At 39.1% G+C, this 25,568-nt stretch overlaps 1 protein-coding gene and 1 long non-coding RNA gene across 4 annotated transcripts in view; one reads left to right on the top strand and one right to left on the bottom strand.

Moving 5' to 3' along the window:
- LOC120301492 overlaps positions 1-14,336 on the bottom strand; it is a 64,723-nt gene extending 50,387 nt beyond the window's left edge. Inside the window, exons 1-3 of one of the 2 annotated variants that reach the window (XR_005554915.1) lie at positions 14,208-14,336; positions 11,267-11,382; positions 7,391-7,499 (exon numbers count right to left, since the gene is read on the bottom strand). This is a non-coding gene — a long non-coding RNA (uncharacterized LOC120301492). Of the gene's footprint in view, positions 1-7,390; positions 7,500-11,266; positions 11,383-13,362; positions 13,612-14,207 lie in introns of those variants that run through there. The other variant, XR_005554916.1, reaches the window with a different exon arrangement.
- Positions 13,761-25,116, top strand: ZNF706 (zinc finger protein 706). Of its 2 annotated transcripts, XM_039328873.1 has the most exons (5): positions 13,771-13,906; positions 14,355-14,407; positions 22,289-22,425; positions 23,995-24,099; positions 24,610-25,116. In XM_039328873.1, the coding sequence occupies exons 3-4, from the start codon at positions 22,291-22,293 to the stop codon at positions 24,088-24,090; spliced, it is 231 nt and encodes a 76-aa protein (XP_039184807.1). In that variant the 5' UTR covers positions 13,771-13,906; positions 14,355-14,407; positions 22,289-22,290; the 3' UTR covers positions 24,091-24,099; positions 24,610-25,116. The 2 variants fall into 2 exon arrangements, with proteins under 2 accessions (XP_039184806.1, XP_039184807.1); XM_039328872.1 differs by lacking the exon at positions 14,355-14,407 and having other exon boundaries at positions 13,761-13,906.
- Positions 25,117-25,568: the final 452 nt, after the last annotated feature.

Below are 25,568 nucleotides of genomic sequence, written 5' to 3'. Positions count from 1 at the left end.
AGGCTAGCTAACTTTGGGATTTTTTTCCCATTTGCTGTTATAGTATGTTCCTTGCCTGCTTTGTCTGTATCTTCTATTAATCTCCATATTGGAGTTGGTCAGGCAATAACTAGTCTCTGTTGGGTTTGAGTCATACCATACTTATTCCCAATGTGTACTTCAGCTATGAAACACAGAACCTGGCATGCCTTCCTTTTAATTATTGCATAATTTCTGCTAATTTTGATATCAACTTTAAAGATGGATGAACTTCAATTTCCAGAATCCCTAGCCAGCTTTGGGGAATTCTGGGAAATGAAATCTACTCATCTTAAAGTTGCCAAAGTTGAGAAACTCTGCTTTAAACAAATTGACTGCAATGGACTTTTAGTGACTGTCTTTTTTTTTTTTTTTACTTCTTCAGAGGATCTCCTGACTTGCCAAGACCTGCACTGTTCCAAGCTGCAAAGCCTTGATCCAAAAAAGTGCTCTGCTAAATGAAAGCAACTCTATCTCTCTTTTACATCACCCACCACCACTTTACTCAAGATCAGAATATCTTAGTTGAGCATGATGGGGGAAAAATCTTCACCAAGCAACTGTCAAAAAAATTGGATAGCTCCTGCATTTAAAGTTAAGGCCACCAGATGTCATTAGGAAAAGAGCCTGGAGTTCTGTTGAATTTTATATAATTTATTTCCCAGATGGAGGTGAAAAAAGGAGAATATTAAACTGTAAATTTGCAAATCAAGGAAACAACAGAATCTTTGTCCTGAAAAGAACAAAATAATAAGAAAATAGAAACTAATGAATGGCATCTTCAAATAAATAAATTCATTTTTTAATTTGTCATATTTAAGAATCACCCATCTCTCGTAGAAGGAATCTGGGCGATGTAAAATAAAATATTAAAAGCATAAAAACAATACATAAAATTCAAAAGAGGCAAGGGTTTAGTGCTTTCTTGAAATGAGACTAGTCATATGTTGCACAGGGAAAAACTGGGAAAGGGAGCTGGGTTCTGTCTGCTCTAGTGTTATTGGTTCTGTTACCATCGCAAGCATTATAGGTTTTCCACTTGCTCTGCCAACAAAGACCTTTGGGTGGCTTTTTTTTAAAAGCTCTTTTTTATTTCTTGTATTATTTCTTGCAGAAGCCCAAATGTCATCCTATCCGGTCAATGCTCTGAGGGCCAGTGTCATGCAGCTGCTTTTCCGTGGATCTTTCTGTAACATACCAGTTTCTTATGACCCTTGCTTTGGGAGGGAGCAGCCCTCTTTTTGCCTCCTCCATTCCAGCTTTAGCAACACTACGTTTCACAATGATGAGTGTCATTGTTGCGAAGACACCAAGCATAACCCCATGCTCTCCATAGCCATCTTCCGGAACTGAGAGACATGAGATTAGAACTTGCATTGCAGAACCAGGATTGAATATTTCTCCTGGTATCATGTAGATGTGATCACACATTTTTGAGTTAGAGCTCCAATATTCCAACTGCTTGTTGCTCCAGGGGTGTCTGCAGGAAGATCATAAAAGTCAAGATGGCAACTGTGATCACATGACTGAAGTCCTGATCTTTTTAATGTGTACTAATACATATGGTTGACTCTGACTGATTCTGTGCCATCAATTCATTTTCAACTCCTAGTGACCCTACAGATTTTCTTCTTAACAATCTACTTGTCTTTCAGATCTTCCAATGATGCATTCATCATTGTAATTGAGTCCATCTACTGTGCTTCTGGTCTTCCTCTTCTCTTTCTTCCCATCTTTCCCAGCATTAGAGTATGATATATGTAAAAAGAGGTGGGGCTTTAATAACATGGTTGTAGCTGCCATCTTGACTTTCTTGACTTTCCTGATACATCCCCCACATTAGTCCTTTACTGCCAGACAGACCACTGTGGTTTAGGATGGAAACTGATCAAAGAGAGATTCAACCTAGAAATAAGGAGAAATTTTCTGACAGTGAGAACACTCAACCAATGGAACAGACTGCCTTCAGATGTTGTGGGAGCTTCATCACTGGAAGCTTTCAAGAAGAGACCAGACTGCCATCTGTCAGAAATGGTGTAGGATCTCCTGCTTGGGCCGGGGAAGGGGGAGGGTTGGACTAAATGACCTACAAGGTCCCTTCCAACTCTGATATTCTCTTCTGTTCTATTCTAAATGGGTTAGCTGAGCTTTAACATCACTATCTCTGATTCTCATAAGCAGTCAAACTGGATTATGTTCTAGAATAACTATGTTATTTCAGCTTTGGAGCTCTGTTGGCAGCAGGGGAAGCAATTTTCAACATTCTGTCCTTCGGTTTTTCTGTTTATTTTCATCACTTCTTATAAGAAAGCTTATTAGAACTAAAGCTCAGGATGGAGCTATAAATCTCTGTGTTTTAATATTGCAAATGGTAAGCCAAAGCAATTGTATTAAAGGCTGAGAAAATTGGCCCCACTTGGATAGATTGGCTTTCATGTTTAAAATTTCTTTGAAAATTACTCTTACAGTATTACTAATGACACTGCTGTCAAAAAAAAAAAGAGTTGGGGAGGAAAGGATTGTCAAAGAATGGAATTAAAGCTCTCTCTGTGTCTGATGGTCTGTGCTGAATCACACAAACTGCACTGGTTGCTCAAAGTTCAAGCAGAAATGTTACAGAATCTCTTTGTCGTACATGTAGTTCTCAATTTACTGTCGATCACTTAATAACTGTTTGAAGACAAAATAGATTCCCCCAAAAGTAATGACCCAATTTGAAGTTTCAATGGTTTCACACACACACACACACACACACACACACACAGAGAGAGAGAGAGAGAGAGAGAGAGAGAGAGAGAGAGACAGAGAGAGAGAGAGAGAGACAGAGACAAACACACCACAAGCACATGATCACATTTTGGGAACTTGGCAACTGGCTCACCTTTATTTATTTGTTTGTTTACTTGTATCCTGCTTTATTACTTTTACAAATAATTCAAGGTGATGAACATAACCAACACATGGGGTGGGGTGGGGTGAGGTGCCCCAGGGCTCTGTTCTGGCCCTAGTGCTCTTCAACATCTTCATCAATGATATGGATGAGGGGATAGATGGGGAAATCATCAAATTTGCAGACGACTCCAAGCTGGCAGAAATAGCTAACGCTCCGGAAGAAAGGCTTAAGATACAGGAGGATCTGGACAGACTTGAACACTGGGCACTATCTAACAAAATGAAATTCAATGGTGAAAAAAGTAAGGCTCTACATTTAGGCAAGAAAAACCAAATGTACAGGTATAGTATAGGGGGTACCTTGCTCAATAGTACTAACTGTGAGAGGGACCTTGGAGTCCTAGTGGACAATCACTTAAATATGAGTCAGCAGTGTGCTGCAGCTGCCAAAAAGGCCAACACAGTGCTAAGCTGCATTAATAGAGGAATAGAATCAAGATCACGTGAAGTATTAATACCACTTTACAATGCCTTGGTAAGGCCACACTTGGAACACTGCATCCAGTTTTGGTCACCACGATGTAAAAAAGATGTTGAGACTCTAGAACAGTGGTTCTCAACCTTTTTAATGCCGCAACCCCCAACCGGTCGTAAGTCAAGGACTACTCAACCGGTCATAAGTGCACCAGTTGAGCACTCCCTGGCTATCAAAAGACACGACCCATTATCCCTCATGTCTGTCCACGAGGACTCAGAAGAACACAAGTTCAATCTAACTGGGACCACAATTATAACCCAAGAAAAGTCAAGGAGAGAAAGAGAATTCCTTGAGGCCTGGTTCTCCATCAACCAATCAGTGAACAGGCACATTGACATCGACCCTGCCTACCAACCACTGAGAGTGAGAGAGCTGCTTCAACTGAAATACCAGAAGCAACATTCCAAACAAACCAAACACAATTCAAACTGCATTGAAGATGTCCTCCCGAATGGAGACAAAACATTCGCATCCTAATTACCAAGCCCGGAGATCAAACCAACAGCCCAAAGATAACTGTATGTATCAAAATGATAGTTTTACTCTTAAAGAAGCACCAAATACTTAAAGAAGATTCTTCAGTCAGTAATCTTCACTAGTCCATGTTCTTTCAATATTCACACAAAAAATGTCCCAAAAGGGGAAACTGCCCAACTTGTTACCCCTGTGATTTGCTTCTGAGCTGCTACATATGCTGTTATCTACATATTTGTTTATATGCTCTATGTTGTATTACAATAGAGAAAAACAGTATGAAAATTTAATTAATTTAAGAATGCAAATACTACCTGTTAGGTTGGTCTGTTAAAAAGGTGCTTTAAAAAAGAGGTAGTCTTGCATTACTTTGTTATTAGGAAATATTAAAATTTCACTTCTATTTGTTCATTGCTAGACCTGTAATCCTCTATTAGTCTTCTCTGAGAATGAATCTTATTGAAATCAGTAGCATTTATTTCACAGCAGAAATGTATAGAGTGCACTATACATTATTTTACACGTTTTCTAAAAAAAAAAGCACTAATACCTTAGTAGTAAACCAATTCTAAATTAATCAAACAGGAAAAGCAAGAAACAGCAAAAAGATTGCAGTTAGATTATATGTGAACCCAAAAAGCAAATAATCACTTTGGAGGACAAGAAGAAATATAAATTAGCACATTTATATGAGTTTCTCTCCTTCCTTCTAAGGGGAATATATGAATGTGTGTGGGCTGTGAGCCTGTTCAATCTCTTAGATCAGTGGTTCTCAACCTTTTTAATGCCGCGACCCCCAACCGGTCGTAACTTGAGTACTACTCAATCAGTCGTAAGTCGAGGACTACTCAACTGGTGCAGCACCGTTTGCAGAATGGGACTTTTGGCGGGCTCAGCAGGGCAGAGACAGCCTGGACAATTCCTATTGGCTTTTGAAAGCCAATAGAATTAGACTCTATTCAAGAGAGTCTATTCCAGGGGTAGGCAACCCAAAACACTCAAAGAGCCACTTGGACCCGTTTCCCACCAAAAACAAAACACCGGGAGCCGCAAAACCCTTTTGATATCTAAAATGAAGATAACACTGCATATATCCTTTTTTACCTTTATTATAGGTGTGTGTGTGTGTGCGCGCGCGCGCGCGTGTGTGTATGTATGTATGTGTGTGTGTGTACACACACACACACACACACACACACACTAAAAAAAAAAGTAAAAATATGACTTTTGGGAATATCCATACTATTAAAACAATGATCACCAAGAGAATGCTTTAAGAGAATAAAATTACATACACACACAGGTAAAAAAAAGGATATATGCAGTGTTATCTTCATTTTAGATGTCAAAAGGGTCTCTCTCTGTCTCTCTCCCTTCCTCCCTCTCTATCTGCCCTTGGTCTGCCACTCCTCTTCCCCCACTCTCTCTCTCTCTCTCTCTCTCTCCCCCTCCCTCCCTCCCTCTTTCTCTCTCTCTCTTTCTCCCCTCCCTCCTATCTGCTGCTCACCTGGCAAGCTTCAAGCTGTTGTCCAACAAGATCAGGGGTAGGCAACCTCGTCTCTTTTATGACTCATGGACTTCAACTCCCAGAATTCCTGAGTCAGCCTAGCTGGGCTAGCTAGCTCTCTCCTGCCCTTCCTGCTTCCTGCAGAGACGCAGCAAAGGGAGGAGCTCCGCCCAGAAAGCTTTTCAGCTCCTCGGAGAACACTGTGAGTACACTCTGTTTTACACATACACACACACAAAAACACAAACACACACACACACACACAGAGAGAGAGAGAGAGAGAGAGAAGCAGGGAAGTGCAATTGCCTCTCTCTGTCTCTGTCTCTCTCTGCAAAGGCAGAGGAGGCTGGGAGCCAGAGGGGAAGGCTCAAAGAGCCGCATGCGGCTCCGGAGCCGCAGGTTGCCGACCTGTGGTCTATTCTATTGGCTTTCAAAAGCCAACAGAATAAAAGGGAGTAGCACAGCTAAGGAAAAGGGGAAAAAAATGGCGGACTGCATTGTTTGGCGACCTCCGTGAAATGGTTGTTCAACCCCAAATGGGGTCCCGACCCACAGGTTGAGAACCACTGTCTTAGATTTTGGTTCAGTTACTCTCTCTGTAATGATATGTGGGGATGACCTTGGGAGATTGGGGAGTGGTGATTGTGGAAGAAATGCTGCCTCAGGAATGTTGCCAAAGAGACCCCATAGCTCACAACTACATAATGGGTAGAGAAAGAGAGGCAGAAAGAAATGTCCCTAACTTGTCAGACAGTACAACAGAAAGCAGCAGATTTGTACTATCAGGCTTGCAAGATTTCCCATGTAGATCAGGCAGGAAACATGACCAGATGAGCTAATTATACTTTATTGTAAGACTAAGCAGTGTTTCTTAACCTTGACAATTTTAAGGCATGTGGACTTCAACTCCCAGAATTCCACAGCCAGCAATGCTGGCTGTGGAATTCTGGGAGTTGAAGTCCACATGCCTTAAAATTGTCAAGGTTGAGAAACACTGGACTAGAGTAATATTGCAAGTCTGATAGTACAAATCTTCTAGGATAGGATATACATATCCTGTTTTTATGCATGGCTGTGTCAAAGTCAATCAAAACAAAAGGTGGCCTAGAGATGTTAGAAGCCAGACAGGTGTATAAAAATATGTTTCACTAGCGGACATGTCCAACATAATGACATCATAAACTCTTTGACCATATCCTATCATTTACTTTTCCTATTCTTGTTTCCAGGCTTTTGAGCAGCAACTATTCTGTATAATCTAATGGGAGTTAAATCATGTAATGACAAACAAGGATATGGCATAATGCTGTAATACTATAATTGTAATGCAGCTTTAGGAAATGACAAAGCAAGAGCTATTTCAGGAATGTCTACAAAGTTCAAATTTGTAGCCCTATCAAATTACTCAAGGACATGATGGCAAGCAATTTCATCTAACAAACTTATGGTTTAATTATGTGTGAAACTGGGATGTAGCACCTAGTTACTGAAACAAATATTCTTTTTTTACATCATAATAAAACTTAAATGCAAACTTGCTTCCTCTCCTTAGATCTGAGAACTTGCATCCTTTACCACTTCCAACTACTTTTTTCTGAATGGCAAGTGCATTTCTCTAAACTAGAACTCTTTTCAAAAAGACTCAAAAAAATAAACAATGCATGTAAAAGAATCCTTTTTCAAGTGGTTTATAAAATATCTTTCAACCTGGTCATACTTTATGAAAAACAATTAAAGACTGTTTGCCAGGAAACAATCCTATACTCTTTGACTGTATTCTATGAACGATCATAAAATACATAGGGTCCTATCATACTAACAATCATATTTAAAAATAGGAATAAAACCATATTAACACATTTAACATAAAACATATCCATTCAAACAGATGGGAAAGAAAAAACAACTCTGTTCTCTGATTTCACAAAAGAAAAAGCTCTATCATTTTCAGTTTCCATTACCTGATTTATACCTTAATTCATAAATGAAGACCAAGAAGCACCTTTAAGACATCTGTAATATTTTTACCAGGAAGAACTCTTGAAATAATCTTTGGACATCAGGGAACCCCTGCATGAAAATTACAATAAATATGAAAATTTCACAATACAATTCACTTCTAACCAACACAATTCACATTTGCAACATTACAACAAGAGCAAAGCACATCAGCAGCTGATTTGTGGTACATAAAAGCTTACACTACTGCTAGCTTCGTATAGCACATAAAATAAAAAAAGGATTTTTATTTTTTCTTCAGTCACAATCTCTCATGAATCCTTACCAACTACTGACAGAACTGTTGAGAAAGACTTAGAATGTATTTTGTTACTGCTATTCCTCTATCAGGAGAGTTAACCAAAGTACTGCATTGTTGTAAATAGGACATTAGACAATATCACATAATGAGATGCCATTGTAACTTTGCAGAAACTGAAACTCTTCAAAACACGCAAGATGATTCATAACCATACCAGCACATCCTACTTGGGTTGTTCCAGACAACTGGGATGGGACAAGCCACTTAAGTGTTGTCCCATTTTACACTGCAGATGGATTCTCACCTGATAGTATGCTTGTTATATAAAGTGCTTTCTGTGTAGAGAAATCACATGTCTTTAAAAAAAAAAACATTATTGTGTAGCTTTCTTTGAGACAGAGATTCCTATGTAAGATTTCCATGGCATTTACTGAATACAAGGAGAGAGGTCCCTGTTGCAGCAACTTAATTACAAGTAAATGGGAGCAGGTCATCTTACATGTACTGATAAAATAGAAGAGGCTATTAAAAACAAAACAATTGTGCCAAGGGTGGCAAATGGTTACAGAAATCATTTCTGAAACCTGAGGATGTTAGAAGATGAGCATTTCATGGGAGGATTTGTTTAGTACTAGTGGCTGCCATTGCACATACTCATACACAGCTGTTACAAGTGAAACACCAACCCTCCTCCTGTTTCCTGCATCAACTAATTTTAGACTGCAAGTCTTTAGCAAGTGTCTATTTTTTTCATATAAGTGCATGCAAAAAAAATGTATAAATAACATGTCAAATTATAAAAATCAATATATACTTGACATCTCAAACTAAATAGCCAAAGGATTTAACAGTTGGCTACTATTATGAAAAAGAAATACAGAACAGAGAAAAACATGCCAAGAAATTGTTCTTATTGACTGCAGTCAACAAAGGTAGGCATTCTGTATTTTAAGCAGTTTAGCAAAAGAAAGGTTTCCCCAGTTTTCAAAACTATTGGAATGCAACTCTCAGAATTTCCACTTCTAAATATTTAATTCTCAATTCCTTTAGATCACTATATAAAACAGCTTGTACCAATTATGTAGCTACACCAATTCGAAAGCAAGCTGCAGCTTTACAGTCAGTAAGTAATTGATTAAATTTTGAAAGACTAATAATGATATTTGAAGTCTGGAGAAGTTATATAACATGCATTATAACCAAAGCATGTGCTTGCACAGCTGTTAGGCACATGGTGGGCTTTTATTCAGATTAAATCAAGGTTACTGTCTAACTATACTGCTGACTGACTTGTCCAGCTATCATCTACAGAAGCTGTCTGGTTTATCCCAAAAAGAACTGGGATTAAAGAAAACAGCTTTTTTCATATCTACAGCTAGGCTGTGAAAATCTTCCAAAGGAATTCTATCTCACTTTAAAAATTAACTTCGGGGGGGGGAGGGCATATATAGTGTAACTTATGTAACATGTTAAATTCATATATGTATGTGTGTGTGTGTGTGTGTGTGTGTGTATAATCCCCAAATAGATATTAAGTACTGAACAAACTAAGTTATAGTGCTATAGATGCTTGTTTTGGAATAAGAGCTTTTGATGGATATCACTTCTGAACAGTCATGCAAAGCATAGACAAAAATTATTTTTGCACTGAATTGTATTTGTCCATTGTGCTCCAATTTCTGAATTGGAATTGGAATTAATATATGACGGCAATTCAGAAATAAACCTCCATTTGGTTATCAATGACAGACACTTGCAGATACAGAACTTTTATTATACACATTAGAAAACTACATTACATTACTTTTCAACATAATCGCCATTCAAATTGAGGCACTTGTCATAACATCTTACAACAGTGGTTCTCAACCTGTGGGTCGGGACCCCATTTGGGGTCGAACGACCATTTCACGGGGGTTGCCAAACCACGCTGTCCGCCATTTTTTTCCCTTTTCCCCAGCTGTCCTACTCCCTCTTATTGGTGGCCACACCCACTTGGGGGTCACCACAACATGGGGAACTGTATTATGGGGTCACGGCATTAGAAAGGTTGAGAACCACTGTCTTACAAGGTTTGGAGTTTTCTTAATAGTAGTCGCTTGGTGCCAAATCTGGGCTATGTGGAGGGGGGTGATCAAAAACATCCCAACGGAACTGCTTCAAAAGTTCTTGGGTGCATCTAGCGATGTGCAGGCGAGCATTATTGTGAACCAACACCACAGTGGAAGTGGTGCCATAGAAAATCCTGCCAAATGTGAAAATACCAAAGGAGTACTGCTAGTGAAGTTCATGGAACGTGGTTCAACCATCAGTTCAGAAGTCTACTGTGAAACATTACGAAAACTCAGACGAGCCATCCATAACAAGCGTTGGGGCATGCTGACTTCCGGTATGGTATTGGTTCAGAATAATGCTTGCTCGCACACAGCTGGACGCACCCAAGAACTTTTGAAGCAGTTCCGTTGGGATGTTTTTGATCATCCCCCTCCACATAGCCCAGATTTGGCGCCAAGCGACTACTATTAAGGAATTCCAAATCTTGTAGGATGTTATGACAAGTGCCTCAATTTGAATGGCGATTATGTCAAAAAGTAATGTAATTTTGTAGTTTTCTAATGTGTATAGTAGAAGTTCTGTATCTGCGAGTGTCTGTCATTGATAACCAAACAGAGGATTATTTCGAAATTGCCCTCGTATGTTTCTCCTGATCTGCTGCTATTGTAGTGATTTTTTTTGTAAGCCACCATGAGTTAAGATATAGAAACATATATATATTTTAAAAATAAATGAATTAATTAATTAAATTAAATTAAGCCAATGATTAACAATCCCAGATCAATGGCTTTCAAGTGGTCATACTCATGGTACAGATATAATAGAATAGAATAACAGAGTTGGAAGGGACCTTGGAAGTCTTCTAATCCAACCCCCTGCTAAGGCAGGAAACCCTATACCTTTTCAGACAAATGGTTGCCCAATCACTTCTTAAAAACTTCCAGTGTTGGAGCATCCACAACTTCTGGAGGCAAATTGTTCCTCTGATTAATTGTTCTAACTGTCAGGAATTTTTTCCTTAATTTTAGGTTGTTTGTCTCCTTGAGTTTCCCTCCATTGCTTCTTGTCCTGCTTTCCGGTGCTTTGGAGAATAGGTTGACTCCCTCTTCTTTATGTCAATTCCTTAGATATTAGAACACTCCTATCATGTCACCCCTAGTCCTTCTTTTCATTAAACTAGACATACCCAATTCCAGCAACTGTTCTTCATATATTTTAGCTTCCAGTCCCCTAATCATTTTTGTTGCTCTTCTCTGCATTCTTTCTAGAGTCTTAACATCTTTTTTATATTGTGTCGACCAAAGCTGGATGCACTATTCCAAGTGTGGTCTTACCAAGGCATTATAAAGCGGTACTACTACTTCACGTGATCTTGATTCTATCCCTCTGTGTTGGCTTTTTTGGCAGCTGCAGCACATTGCTTGCTCAGATTTAAGTGACTCTCCACTAGGGCCCCTCTAACAGTTACTACTATTGAGCCAGGTACCATCTATATTATACTTGTGCATTTAGTTTTTCTTACCTAAATGTACAACCTTACTGTTCAGGTCTTCAAGATCTGTGTCTTAAACCTATCGTCTGGAATGTTGGTTATTCCTTCCAGCTTGGTCTTGTCTGCAAATTTGATGAGTTCCCGATCTAGAATAGAATACAAATCATTGATGAAGATATTGAAGAGTACTGGGCCTAAGATAGAGACTTGGGAACCCCATTGCACACTTCCTTCTATGTAGATGCAGTTCCATTGAGGATTACACATTGAGTGTGGTTGGTCAACCAGCTACAAATCCATGTGGCGGTAATGCTGTCTAACCTACATTTTTCTATCTTATCAAGTATCAGGTTGTGGTCTACTTTATCAAATGCCATACTGAAGTCCAAGTAAATTATATCCACAGCATTCCTCTGTTCCACTAATTTTGTCACTAGGTCAAAGAATGCAATAAGATTTGTCTGGCATGTTTTTGCCAAACCCATGTTGGCTTTTGGTTATGACTTGTTTGCATCTAGGTGTTTGCAGATTTGTTGCTTATCTTTTCCAGAATTTTCCCAGGTATTTATGTCACATGAATAGGTCTGTAGGTTCTTAGGTCCATTTCTTTTCCTTTTTGAAGATGGGAACTACATCAGCTCTTTTCCAATCCTCTGGTAGTTCCCTGGTGCTCCAGGATCTTTGAAAGATATAGTTCCCTGGTTTTGAGACCACATCTGCCAGTTCCTTCAGAACCTTGCAGTGTAATCCATCTGATCCTCGTGATCTGAACTCATCTAGGGTGGACAGGTGCCCTCTTAATATTTGAAATTTAGAAATAATCTAGTTGCAGCTCAGGATAAATCCTGAACTTTCCATCCATCCTTTTTGGAAAAAATTGTATTTTTAATTCTATCAGATGAGACTTAGGTTCTTTTGATAGTATTGATTTATAACAGGGGTATCAAATTGCCGGCCCGTGGGTTGGTTGCATCATGCTGAGGCCGCGCCCACCCCAGATCCGGCAATACAAAAAAAGTTGCGATATGTTGCGACACATCACACGATGCGGCGAGTTAGACACCCTGGTTTAGGACCTACATTATCTTCTAAGACACCTTGTGGCTGAGAATAGAAATGGCCATTTTCTGGACTACTAGAGTGTTTCAAATTCATTATCGTATAAATAAACCACCTCATTTTCTTTCTCATGTTCATCTGTGTAATCTTATAACTGGACATAACAGAAATAGGGCTTCTACAACCAAACCTAATCGCTAGGAAGGTTCATAGAGGAGTAGGTCCTTTGTAGACAAATAGATCCTAAATCCTTTATGACCTTGAATTGGACCCAATAGGATATATTCCCATGAAGGATGTAGCTATGCAGCTTATTTTAAACTTGGAAAAAAGACAATCTGTAGAATGTAAACATAGAGCTAGCGCTCAGAGCATCTAAGAATGTAATATTCTTTAATGCTTAGTTCCTTGATATTTGATTCTACCAAAAGTAAACTCATTTTCTGCAAAATTTCACACCTTTTGGACCAACTGACAACCCCCAATTACTTTTGAAATGGCAGGATATACATTTGGCTACACAACTACACATTAAAAATCAACATCTTATCTCATCTATGCCCTTTTCTGAAAACATGTACTTTTAGGACAACGATTTCATTACTCAACCCTAATTTTCATATTTTTCCCAGTCTTGAATGTGATACTGTGATTATTGTTCAGGACAGAATCAAGCTTGGATTACTAGATAAACTCCAGGAGAGCCAAAACGGAAGTTACACCTTTCAGTAAATCAAGGACACTGGTCTCATTTGTATCATCCATGGTTCACTAGCAGCCTACCAAAGTGAATTCGAACATAAATTGTGCAACTCCTTGATTACTTTATTTATTTATTTAAATACATGTATAAATACAGTATGTACTTATAGCAGTGTTTTTCAACCTTGGCAACGTTAAGATAAGGGCATGCTGGATGGTGAATTCTGGGAGTTTAAATCCACACATTTTAAAATTGCCAAGATTGGAAATACATTGATTTAAAGGGCTGCTCAACTCGCAAAAGCGCGACTCCAGAATTGCAACATCCCCAACCACAATCCAAATTTAACCACAACGAAACCCACCCACGTATACTTTCATTATTCATCTAATCGTAGACGCTCCGAAGGCTTCAGCAGGCTGGGGGGGGGGGTTTCCCGCGTCTTGCCAAATCAGGCTCTTCCCAAGTAGGGAGGACTAGAAAGCCCATCATTCTGCTCCCGAGGCAACATGTAGTACAAGTCGGAAGACCAGGTCGCGCCCCCTGAAGCAAGGCGGCTGCCCCACACTGGGGGGGGGGGGGGAGACCAAGCAGCCTCCCCCCGCCCCGCCGCTCTCGCTCCCGCCAGCGGTAAGAGCGAGGCGCCGCCATTGGCCCAGTTCGGGCGCAGCCGGGAGCGGCCTTGCCTCGCGCTCGGGGCGGCGCGCGGTGAGGGGAGTGGTGGCGCGTGCGCGGCCCGGCGAAGGTGGGGCTGCCGACGGACTGACGGACCGGACGACAGACCGGAAGACGCGCGGGCTGTTCCATCTTCTCGAGCGGGCGGCGGCGGCGGCCGCTGCTGCTGGGCTCCCCGGAGCCACTCCTCGCCGTCGACTGACGCCTCGCCGGCGGAAGAAGGCACAACTTGGGTAAACGAGGCGGGAGAAGGAGGGGGTCGGGGGCCAATGCCGCCCCGCCAGGCCCGAGGGCTTCTCGGTGGCGAGGCCGACCAACTGTTTAGGGCGGCGAGCGGCACCTTCCCGACCCACCGGCCACCCGAGCGAGGCCGCCCATATCCTCAGGGTGGAGGGGAGGCGGCCCGGCGTTCCTCCGGAGCCGAGACGGGCGTTTGGGGGTGACGGCTGGGCACATTGTTGCGCGGACTCAGAGGGGCAACAGCTTGTCATGGCATTTGCTTCTCTTCTCGGGGAAAGGTGGGAGGGCGCTTACCTGGGACGGGACGGGGAATGGTGGCTGCCCTTTCTGAAAGAGCTGCTTGAAGTGAGTCTCAGCCACGCTTCGGGAGACGACGTTTCTTTGTATTTTTCTCCTCTCTGTTTTTGTTTCAAAACTATTTACCGGGATTCCTGGGAGAAGTTAACTATGGAGATGCAGTAGTTTGACTGGGAATACCTGTTTACCTTGAATAGGTGAGGCTGGTGGAGGTGTAATGTTCCTCTAAAGGTCCCAGGCTCTTGTGGCCTATCTCTGCCTGAGAGAGGTTTCTGCCTGCTGTATTGCACAAAGTTAGGCTTGGCCTCTGTTCCCCCCCACCTTCCACTTGGGTTATTGTGTGTGAATATTCTATGTACATACAGCATAAGCCATAACTTTTTCATAGCTACATTTCTGATCCTGCCGCCTATTGTCATTTCATTCCTTGCCTTAAAGTCGCTTGATGGGCCTGTGTCTGTTATTGTCATCCCAAGCAGCTTAAAGTCTGTCTGGAATGATTATATTTTTGCCTTTGGGTACAGGGAAGATGAAATATAATGAGGTATCATAAAGTTCAAATTAAGTTGAATAATAGTTAATTTGTGTTCAGCTTCCTGTATACAAAGTAATGGGTTTCAGAGCAGAAATATGAGACCCTGTTACCATTTGTTTCTCAGCTGTTTGTACTGTTTGTTTTTGAATTTAAAGATTTCCTCCTAGGACACAACTCTTATTGCATGACAGATGTAATACTTAGCAGTTTAATCTAGTATTACTTCTTTTGGACTTTGTTGGGAAGACTTGCTCAATTTTATAGTTTTATCCTCCTTGGAAAAATGTGTTGCTGTTGATTGATAATGTTAAGAGAGCCAAATGTGTTGCCCCCAGAGTTATTTCAGAATATAATTTATAATGCAAGAACATGAAAACGACCTAAAAGAAAGTATTTCATATTGTGCTCTGCTTTTACAAACGAGAAGCTGACTTTCAGAACTCGTGTTGAATATTGTGAGTTTGCTTGAAAACCAGGAATAGTCTGGTAGCATATGTTATGCACAGTTTCAGGAGAACTGGGTGTCACAAATATAAAATTCTTTTGGGACTTAAAGAATTCTTCTAGTTGGCAATGTCATGGACAATCTTGGTTTGTTTTTAGAAATATCCAACCTACTTTTTAGAATTCTCAGCTGTTCCAAACAAGATAATCAATTGTATCCATAAGCCTACTAAAGACCTAAAAAGGCAGTGGCATGAGTTTTTGGGGGGAAATTGCATCATAATAGAAGCCAGTGTATAATGCTGACTGACCCAGTGTAATACAGATAATAATTTTGATTAAAACAATTGTCAGTAATTGACATTATATATAGCAAATATAGCCCACATGGTTATCACTCTCTTTTGTTTTGAATTAATTTAGTGATATGTAGATGAAGAAAAGGGAACATTTGTAAAAATTAGAGAGGATTATTTACTAATAAGGAAACATAGATCTTCCACATGTCCCCTTTGAGGGAAATAAGAGATTCAGTCATCCCGTAGAATTGCTAATTTTGTCCTGTTCTATTATCACACAAAGAAAAGCCAATATTTGCTGAATAAAGCTAAGCTAGGTTATATACTGTAATGCTAAATTTTATACCTCCAATATTCATTGTCTCAAAAGAAAATGGTTGCATGTTAGGTCTTTATTTTACTGATTATTGATTGCTGAGCTCAGTTAAAATTATTGCTTGTTGTAAATTGTAAATCTGCAATTTAAAATCATTTACAAAATTCATCTATTTTTTAAAAAGCCAATTAACTGGATAACATACCTTTTCTAAGCAGTGGAAGTACTTTTGAAAAGTTACAACATTACTGAATAGGTTTATCATCCCTTCTCCCATATATTTATTTTCTAATCTGATAAATTTTGTACCTCTTAAAAACACTTTAACCAAATTGCAGACCCAGTAAGTATTCACATAAACTTCAGAGTAAGGATTACAACAGATATAGTGTTTCCACAAAAATAAGACTGGATCTTATATTAATTTTTGCTCCAAAAGACATATTAGAGCTTATTTTCAGATTAGGTCTTATTTTCGGGAAATTGTACTAATTAAATGTGTCTGTCTGGCTAACAATCTTAACTGGAACTTATTTTTAGGGTAGCAGCCTGAAAAATCATGGTATGGCTTATTTTCTGGTTAGGTCTTATTTTCAGGGGAACACATTTATGTTTTAAATATTAAGCTGAATAAAGCAGATTTTTATTATTTTTATGGAATTGATTTTTATCTGGATTCTAGAGGATTTGGCTATCTTCAGGTTTTTTTAATCTTTTCCAGTAAAATGGACATTATTGCCAGGGTGGATAATAATTGGTGATTTTTTTTAAAAAAAAAATTAAAATCAGATTTTTTTTATTTAAATTGGGTTTTTAAATTTTTATCAAATTTATTTTAATAAAATGCTTTTGGAGTAAAAATCTGTCTAAATATAGTTTTCTATTTAAGATACATTAATAATTTAGTTTATTCAGCATAAAATGGAGTTTAGTTATGTAGCATGAAGCTGTATATTCTGCAATATTTACATTTTTGGTAAACTCATTCAATGAATCCAAGCTTTGCAAGATGAGATAACATGCACTGCATTGATTCATTCACACAATTTCACAGTAACCATGAGATAAGTCATAAAATAAAGTTCTGGAATATTCTTTTATCCCATTGTTTTGCAAATCTGTGTACACTACAAACTGTATGATTGTTTGAAGAAAAATGCATCTCTAAGTGTTTTAATTAAATAAAAGAATTTGAGTAGTTTCCCAGCTGTCGTGTTTCCCCAAAAATAAGACCCGGTCTTATATTATTTTTGCCTCCAAAAGAGGTATTAGGTCTTATTTTGGGGTGATGTCTTATATTTTTTGTGACACCTGCCTCACCTCATGGTGGCAGCACCAACAGCCCCGTCCAGCAGGTGCCCACATGGCTGTCAGCCCACTTCTGCGGCTGCTTGCAGCAGGAGGCCATGTAGCACATACAGTGGCGGCAGCAGAGCCTTTTGCTGTCACTCCCTCTGGCTCCGAAATGGCAGAGGGGTACTCCATAGCATGGTAGTCGTGCTTTGGGAGGGGAGTGAAAGGGAAGGTTGCCAAGCAAGGAGTGGTCTGGCTGGGGGGGGGGCCTAGAAGTAAGCAGGTGCAGGGCATGTGGGGCAGTTCCACCCCCTCCCCCACCTGCCTTGCCTTGTTGTGGCGGCAGTGGCATGACACGCACTCTCCTGCCCCATTGCGGCAGGAGGTGGGACGGAGTGAGCAGGGTCCTAACTAGGGCTTATATTAGGCCACCCCCAAATATCAGGGTAGGTCTTATTTTCAGGGTAGGTCTAATTTTCAGGGAAACATGGTATGTGTGATTAACGTATTAACCTAAAATTGGTTCTGATATCGCTGTTTTACTAACCTGACAGCTTATTATTCTAAACAGGAAACCTTCATTTTGTTTGCAAATAATAATATTAAAGATTCTAACTACCAGCAAAAATGAGTCCTTTAAATGAGTCATTTAAAGAGCACCTGTTATTTCAGATCCATCGTGGCAGTGTCTGTTAGCGGGCATCCACTTACCTGCTGCCCGCTACGTTCCTCACCTTGTTGTGTCACTGCTGCATCCCCAGCCATCCCATTAAAGTTAAGGGGACTGTCGGTGAATCAACAGCGGGTCAGAGGAGGAGCCACTGCAGGACAGAGATGACAGTTGCTCTTTAAAAATTATGATTTAAATCAAATTGATTTAAATCAAGCCTTTTTATTAGTGATTTAAATCAAACCCACCCTGATTATTGCATGTTCCTTTTCAGAGTTAACTTGCACGTTGTGAGAGAAAAGTGGTTTAGGATACAACTAAAGCTTAAAAGAAAATTATTAGATATTTTGTTGGCACACTTGGTGGTTAATGCAAATCTTATCCAAGCATGTAACCATAGAATGACCTCAAGCCAATCATGCTAACTCGGATTTCATAAAGCAGTGATGGCGAACCTTTTAGAGACCGGGTGCCCAAACTGCAACCAAAAACCCATTTATTTATCGCCGGGTGCCAGGTGGGCATGGCCCACTGGGTGGGTGTGGCTATAGTGGTCATGGCAGACTGGGTGGGTGTGGCCAAGGTGGACGTGGTCACCTCGATGTTGGTTGTAGGGAGGGACACCTGTGGGGGCAGGGCAGGGTTAGGGGAGATCCAGGAGGTCTCTGGCAGGTGGGGCGTTGGGCAGAAGACTCATCCTGCGGAGTCAGGCGAGGCGAGGCAGGGCAGGGGTGCTATTGCCGCAGGGCAAGGTGAGGCAGGGGCCGGGGCGGCTGCTGCCTGACATCATCAGCCCCCACACAGAGGCCAGTGAGTGCATGGGGGCCAACAGCCACAGCCTGCCAGCCCCTCAACTGGCGCTCTCTGGGGCTCCACTGCCAGTTCAGAGAAGCCGCCTCTGAGCTGGACAGACGGCCAACAGTTGAGGAAGTGATGCAGTGGGTCGTGCTCAGGAAAAGGAGAGCATGCGAGGCCAGGAGGTATGGGACGGGGGTGGGGGAAGGAAACCAGCCATTCTGGGATGCATCCGGCCATGTGGAATCTCGCCGAGTTAGCGGGCAGCTGGTTGAAGAGGGACGGTTGCCATCTCCAGGGCATGGCGCACAAGCCCACAGAGAGGGCTCTGAGTGCCGCCTCTGGTATGCGTGCCATAGGCTCGCCACCACTGTCATAGAGCAACTTGGAGAATAAGAAGATATAATCCTGTACAGGTAGTTACAACAGTTCATTTAGTGACTGTTCAAAGTTACAACAGTACTGAAAAAAAATGACTTATGACTATTTTTCACACGACCTTTGCAGCAATTCCATGGTCGCATGATCAGAGTTTTGCTGCTTGGCCACTGACTCATATTCATGACGGTTGCAATGTCCCAGGTTCACGTGACCACCTTTTTCAACCTTCTGAGCAAGCAACGTCAATGGGGAAGCGAGATTCACTTAACAACCATGTCACTAACTTAACACCTGCAGTGATTCACTTAACAACTGGGGCAAGACAGGTCATAAAATGGTGCAAAATTCACTTAACAAATGTTTTACTGAGCAACAGAAATTTTGGACTCAATTGTGGTTATAAGTCGAAGACTACCTGTGTATATTGTTCTGAGTTTCCTTAAAAATTGGGATAGAATCCAAATGTGTAACTTTTTGTGTAACAGTTACATTTTCAAAGCAATTTAACTAGATGCAAGCAAAAGCAGTTTTAAATTGTAAATAAGAGTATACTGCATATTGTTTGCTATAGTCTTAACTGGGTAGATGCAAAGGACTATGGGAAATATTAATGGATTTGTTTGGTTTTGTTCATATTAGTACTGTTAATAAGAGTTGCCTCCAGGCGAGATGGGTGGCATATAAGTTGAATGAATGAATAAGTAAAGCAGTAAGTATTTATTGCAAAAAAACTCTGTAAAACATTTCAATTCAAACATTCCTGCATGGATTGGCAGCCTTAGTTATCACATGGTTGCCTTAATGACCACATGACAATTACTTTGACAGACTTGTGTTTCATATTTAGAGCATTTGTGTAGATAAGTAGGATAATCTTTGCAAGGCAGAATTGGTTTATGAAAGAAACTTTTATTCTTTTGCTAATGACTTTTTTATCTGCACTTACTTCCTCACAACTTTTAACCCATTGTAATTCTGTATTGTAACAGAATTGGTGGACAGGGAAACTTGTCCTATAGCAATCTGGATTTGGCTTTTTTGCTGTGTGTGTGCTGTGTGTGTGCATTGTTTAGTTAGTAGCTTCATTTTGCAAGTTTAATTTTCTTTAAGGCCAGTTGTATATAACTGTACAAAATTAAGAGTTTGTCCATATCTAGTAAAATATGTTTCTAATAAAATGAAAAAACACTAAGCTGGTGTAGTTTATATTTATTAATACCTATGTTTCTTGAACGTGGGGTATTTCTGTACATTAACATGAGTACAGCCATGAGACTCTTTCCCCAATTATTTTTCCTCTTAACATTTTCCTCTTAATTAAATACAATCCCCTCCAAGTTGTTAATGATGTTTAGTGGCTAAAGACCTGTTATTTTTTTTAAAAAAAATGGTATTCATTGTATCCAGAATTGTTGGCAAATATTTTCCTGAGTGGTAAAAGGACAACCTTCCTTTATTCAATGAGAGGTTGATAGTATTCCATTCATACTGCTATGTGCATAATAGAAGAGTAGAATAAAATACATTAGGAAATGTTGATTTGCCAGAAAATGTAATGGAGTTCTAAGAGCAGGCAAATGTACAATAATGACATTGGAATATAAGGCAGATGAGTAGTAGAAAGAATATTTGTTATGAGAATAACAGTAAGAGCCACAACTTATTCATTTCCATATTTATTTAATACAATTATATTTATTAATGTACATTTGAATAGCTCTGTGTGACTTATAATATATAATAAACAGGATTTTGAAACCACTCTAAAATAAGATTAAAAATAAATGCTTAAAACTGAAGAAGGCAGGAATATTAGATATTTTTGCTGTCTTGGGTTATTGATAAAAATAATAAAGGCAACATAAAAAAAATCTCAAGTAAGTCCAAAATTGAAAAAGAGAAGGCCAGATTTATTAGCAATACAGTAGTAATGTATGTTGTTGTGTGTTAATATATCTGTGGCAGGAGCTACAAAACATACTCCATTGAAAACTGAATTTGCCAAGAAGACTTTGTGAACAATCCTGCAATTCTTTTAGGCCTAGGCTTTATAATGCTTTATACACCAAAGCCAGTGGTTCTCAACCTTTTTCATGCCGCGATCCCCAACCGGTCGTAAGTCGAGGACTACTCAACTGGTGCAGCACCGTTTGCAGAATGGGACTTTTGGCGGGCTCAGCAGGGCAGAGACAGCCTGGACAATTCCTATTGGCTTTTGAAAGCCAATAGAATTAGACTCTATTCAAGAGAGTCTATTCTATTGGCTTTCAAAAGCCAATAGAATAAAAGGGAGTAACACAGCTAAGGAGAAGGGGGAAAAAAATGGCAGACTGCGTTGTTTGGTGACCCCCGTGAAATGGTCGTTCGACCCACAGGTTGAGAACCACTGACCTAAGCAAACACTTGAATTTGGCTTGGAAAGCAACTGGCCATCAATGTAAATGTTTCAACATAGGAATTTTCTGGTGGAGCCACTCCCACTGTATATACTGCATGCTTCCTTTTGGAACAGTCACAATTCTGGAACAATTTCAAGGACAGCCACACAACACAGGAATGTTGCAATAATCTACACCTGATGTTACTGGCACAGATATCACTGAAACCACGTCTCTCTTTAAATACGAACACAACTATAATAGCAGCGGAAGCTCATGAAAATCTTTATTTGCTATTGTTATCCATTATTTTATATGTTTATATATTTTAGGCTATCAGTGCAAGTTCAAGGAGAACTCCTGGACTATGAACTTGTTCCCCATTCCAAATAGATTGTATCTCACAGAATAAGAGATAATTTTGTAGTTGTACTGTATTGCAAAGGAAATTGGAAGTTTTATTTATACTCTTGGCACTCCTTCCATTCTCCCTCCCTCCCAATAATTCAACAATTAATTCTCATCAAATTCCATCATTGTGAAGTATACCTAATTCTATACTATTTTGAGGATCCATGAAGTAAATTTGAATACATTTGGCTTGCAGATTGGGGTCTGCATTAGTTTTTATGTAAAACTTTGCATACAAATATTTTAAAAAATATACAGTATCATCTGACTCTAAAGGTTTTACTCTCATTTTGGTTCAATTATCTGATGTGTTTAACGAGCTGCCTTCTGCAGCTGATATGTGATCCTGGGAAAAGGCATGTTTGGCTGCAAGTGTTTCTGATAGCTGCTATTGTACATGTGTGCCCTTGTTACTATGAATCACGTGTTGCCCTTTGAATCAGGATCATTGCAATACCCTACTTCATATTTTAGCTTCTGAATGCTAAATGGGTGATACGTTCATTTAATTTAGGAATTATATGTGAATAATCAGTTATAATTTCTGCACTTCTAGATATGGCTCGTGGACAGCAGAAAATCCAGTCACAACAGAAAAATGCCAAAAAGCAAGCTGGACAGAAAAAGAAACAAGGCCATGATCAGAAGGCTGCAGCTAAAGCTGCTTTAATATATACCTGCACCGTCTGTAGGGTAAGGTCCTGAAACAACATATTGGGCAATCTTTCTAGATTTTAAATCAGGAATATGAAGTATAGCAATGGCAACATCCTTCGGTTTGAAAGTTTCTATTGTATACGTAATGGATAAGGAAAATTTGCATTAGAGCTGTTTTCCCTTAAGAGTAATATATTGATGAGGCTTCTTCCAGAAGGTGAGATAGCTAGAGTTCTTTTCCAAATAAGAGCTATATATTATTTGATCAATATGTGATTACATTAAATAAAATATATTAATATGAGACTTCTAAAACTGTGTGCAATGAACATGAAATTAGAAGAAACATGTTAGTTAAAATATGTAATACAGGTAGTCCTTGCTGTATGACCATCAGTTTAGCGGCCATTCAAAGTTATAACAGCACTGAAAAAAGTGACCTACAGCTAATCCTTATATTTGTGACTGTTGCAGCATGCTTGTAGTCGTCTGATCATCATTTTGGATCTTCCCAGCTGACTTCCCTGATTCTAAACAAGGGTTGGATAACCTCTCAACATGTTTTAAACTAGGAACCCCACCTACTCCAGACAGCATGGATATTTACAGAAATTATTACTCTTCCAATTTAAAGATTATTGATTTGATAGGGGTAATGATAGAAACTTCAGTCTGTCAAAAGTTGAGTTATTGACTCCTAGTTAATATTTATTTTGGGGGTCAGAAGATAGTAGTAAAATGTTTTCCTTTAATGTCATATTAGGATTTCAAGATTTAAGCAATTCTAAATAATTTATCAGGAAAACTATATATGTATTTCATTAAATAAATTTTATTATAGTTTTCTGATGCCCAACACTAAAAATATAGGGAGTTGAAATGTTTGATTTTAATAAGGAATGTCAACTAAATATAAATAAAAGGAAGGGTAGGTGTAGAAGCACTATTATGTGGCCAAATTTGTAAGAGAATTAAAGATGAATATGAATGAATATATTAAAAAAGGCAAATTAAATGATGAAAGAGATTGTAATGTTCCAAAACCCATTGACTACAGGTTGAGTCAACAGAAACTAAAGGAATGGGGGCAGATTTTAAGAATACTGTCAACGCTGCTAAATCGGATGTTCTTGCTTTGATAACATATGGAACCATTTTCCTTTACTTTGTTTTACTCTTAGAATTAGAGTTAGAAATAGATGATACTGGGGGGGGGGAGGAATGCATGTGAGTTTAGTTAGACATAACAATATTGTAAATAGTGTGAGAACTTAGGTTTTTTGAAATAGATGATAAGAAATGGCGGGTTGAAGAACTGGAGGGAAAGCCTGCATTTCAAACTAATTGGAGAATGTGGTTTATGACTGTTAACTAGGGGAAGGAATTGTGCTTTGATACTATGTGCTCTGGGGAAGGGAATTCAGATTTTGGCTTTGCCTATGTACATACCGATGCTATGCTACTTGAATAAAGATTCTTTAAGGTAAACAATGCCTCAAAGTTCTTTGAGAGTTTCGTCTGCAGGAATCATGACAGATACAGGAAGAAGAAACTGTCCTTGATTCTATATGAACATTTGTGTTGCTTTATTCTCTCCTTAATCAGACACAGATGCCGGATCCCAAGACCTTCAAGCAGCACTTTGAGAGCAAGCATCCCAAAACCCCCCTTCCTCCAGAATTAGCTGATGTTCAGGCATAAAGTTCACTGGTAATTTTGTACCATTTAAATTTTGAATTAATTGATTATAAATTCTAAATAATTTTGCCTCATATTTCATTAGTTGTGTTTCTGAAGGATATGAAAATGGAGAGAGTTAACTAATATAAAACCAACTGCTACTTGCGCTCTTTTTTCGGGGGGGGGGGAGATCTATTGTATTTACAATTTAACTTGTATAGTTAGTCTATTGTTATCACCAGGCCTATTTGCAAAACTGGAATAAATAGCTGAAAGGATATGTTTATAATGTTCTCATTTTGATTTAGTCAGTTCTGTTTACAATTGTTGGGGGTGGTTAATTTTAAAATTGGATGACATTAAATTTGGCAACCTTAAGATGTATGGATTTCAACTCCCAGTAATCTGAGAAATTCTGAGAATTGAAGTCTGCACATCTTAAAGTTGTCAAGTTTGAAAAAGACTGCATTAAATTATTGCATACTGTTAATAAGATAATGACATAACAGTTCAATTAATAAATTTATTCTTGTGTTTCAGGTGAATTCATGGAATCTATTGACTCTTCTACTGTCAATAGTATCTATTATGTGTCTATTACATAACAAATCTGCAGCTGCTTTTCTAACAAACTGTTGATCAGCAAAAAATGAAGGGGCTATAGAAACATTCATATTTTTATGCTGTTCCTCTTGGGCTTCATGTAAAGAAAACTCTGTGTAATTGTACAGTTGTGGCCTACTTGGAAATCTGGAAATCGGTTCATTCTAAAAAATTTTTACAGTTGTAATTATATTGATGTTCATATTGTGTAAAATAACTCATTTAATAAAATAGTACTTGGATTTTACAATATCACAGGTCAAATGCTTGTAAAAATTCTATTTCCATATTTTATTTGCCTTATAAAACTTCAAGTGAACTTCTCACCCTGCCAAAAATTAGGTTGTTTAGATTCATTGCTGTTAATGAAGTCCATTAGAAACAAGGAAATAATTTCTCCATTCAATATACTTGCTTGAGCGTGATTATTTTCTAAAAAAAAAACCCCACTGCTTTGAAAACATTCAACTATCTAGGTTGGAGTGCCTATTCCGCTGGCCATTGTGAAATTTCACTCTTTATGCATAGAGGCACTTGTATCTTGGATTTATGCACTGGAGTCACCTGCAGTAACAGTGACTCATTATACTAAATGGTGGAATATCAGAAGTATACTTGAACTGAACATTATTTTTTACATGACCTTAATGGTTCAGACTATAGCAACATGAGGTAACAGCTTTCTGTTGTGAAGACCCACTGTGTAACTTCTCAATTGTATCTATAAGTCAGCCACCTGGCAACCTTTCTTATGTAAAAATGACTACTGCAAATGTTTCCCTGTTTGAAAACAAAAATTGAAAAAGCTTATTTGATGGAATAGGGTGGCATATGCCAGTGATGGCGAACTTTTAGAGACCGAGTGCCCAAACTGCAACCCAAAACCCAGTTATGCA

The sequence above is a fragment of the Crotalus tigris genome, unplaced genomic scaffold, assembly GCF_016545835.1.
Source record: "Crotalus tigris isolate CLP2741 ecotype Arizona unplaced genomic scaffold, ASM1654583v1 scf7180000024384.25900115:4084858, whole genome shotgun sequence".
Lineage (NCBI taxonomy): Eukaryota > Metazoa > Chordata > Lepidosauria > Squamata > Viperidae > Crotalus > Crotalus tigris.
This window is presented reverse-complemented; position numbering and strand designations above follow the sequence as displayed.

Bases quoted from the DNA above. Each gene is read 5' to 3' on its own strand.
- ZNF706 (XM_039328872.1), top strand. From the start codon at position 22,291: ATGGCTCGTGGACAGCAGAAAATCCAGTCACAACAGAAAAATGCCAAA. The intron at 22,426-23,994 runs GTAAGGTCCTGA...CTCCTTAATCAG, and splicing joins ATACCTGCACCGTCTGTAGG to ACACAGATGCCGGATCCCAA.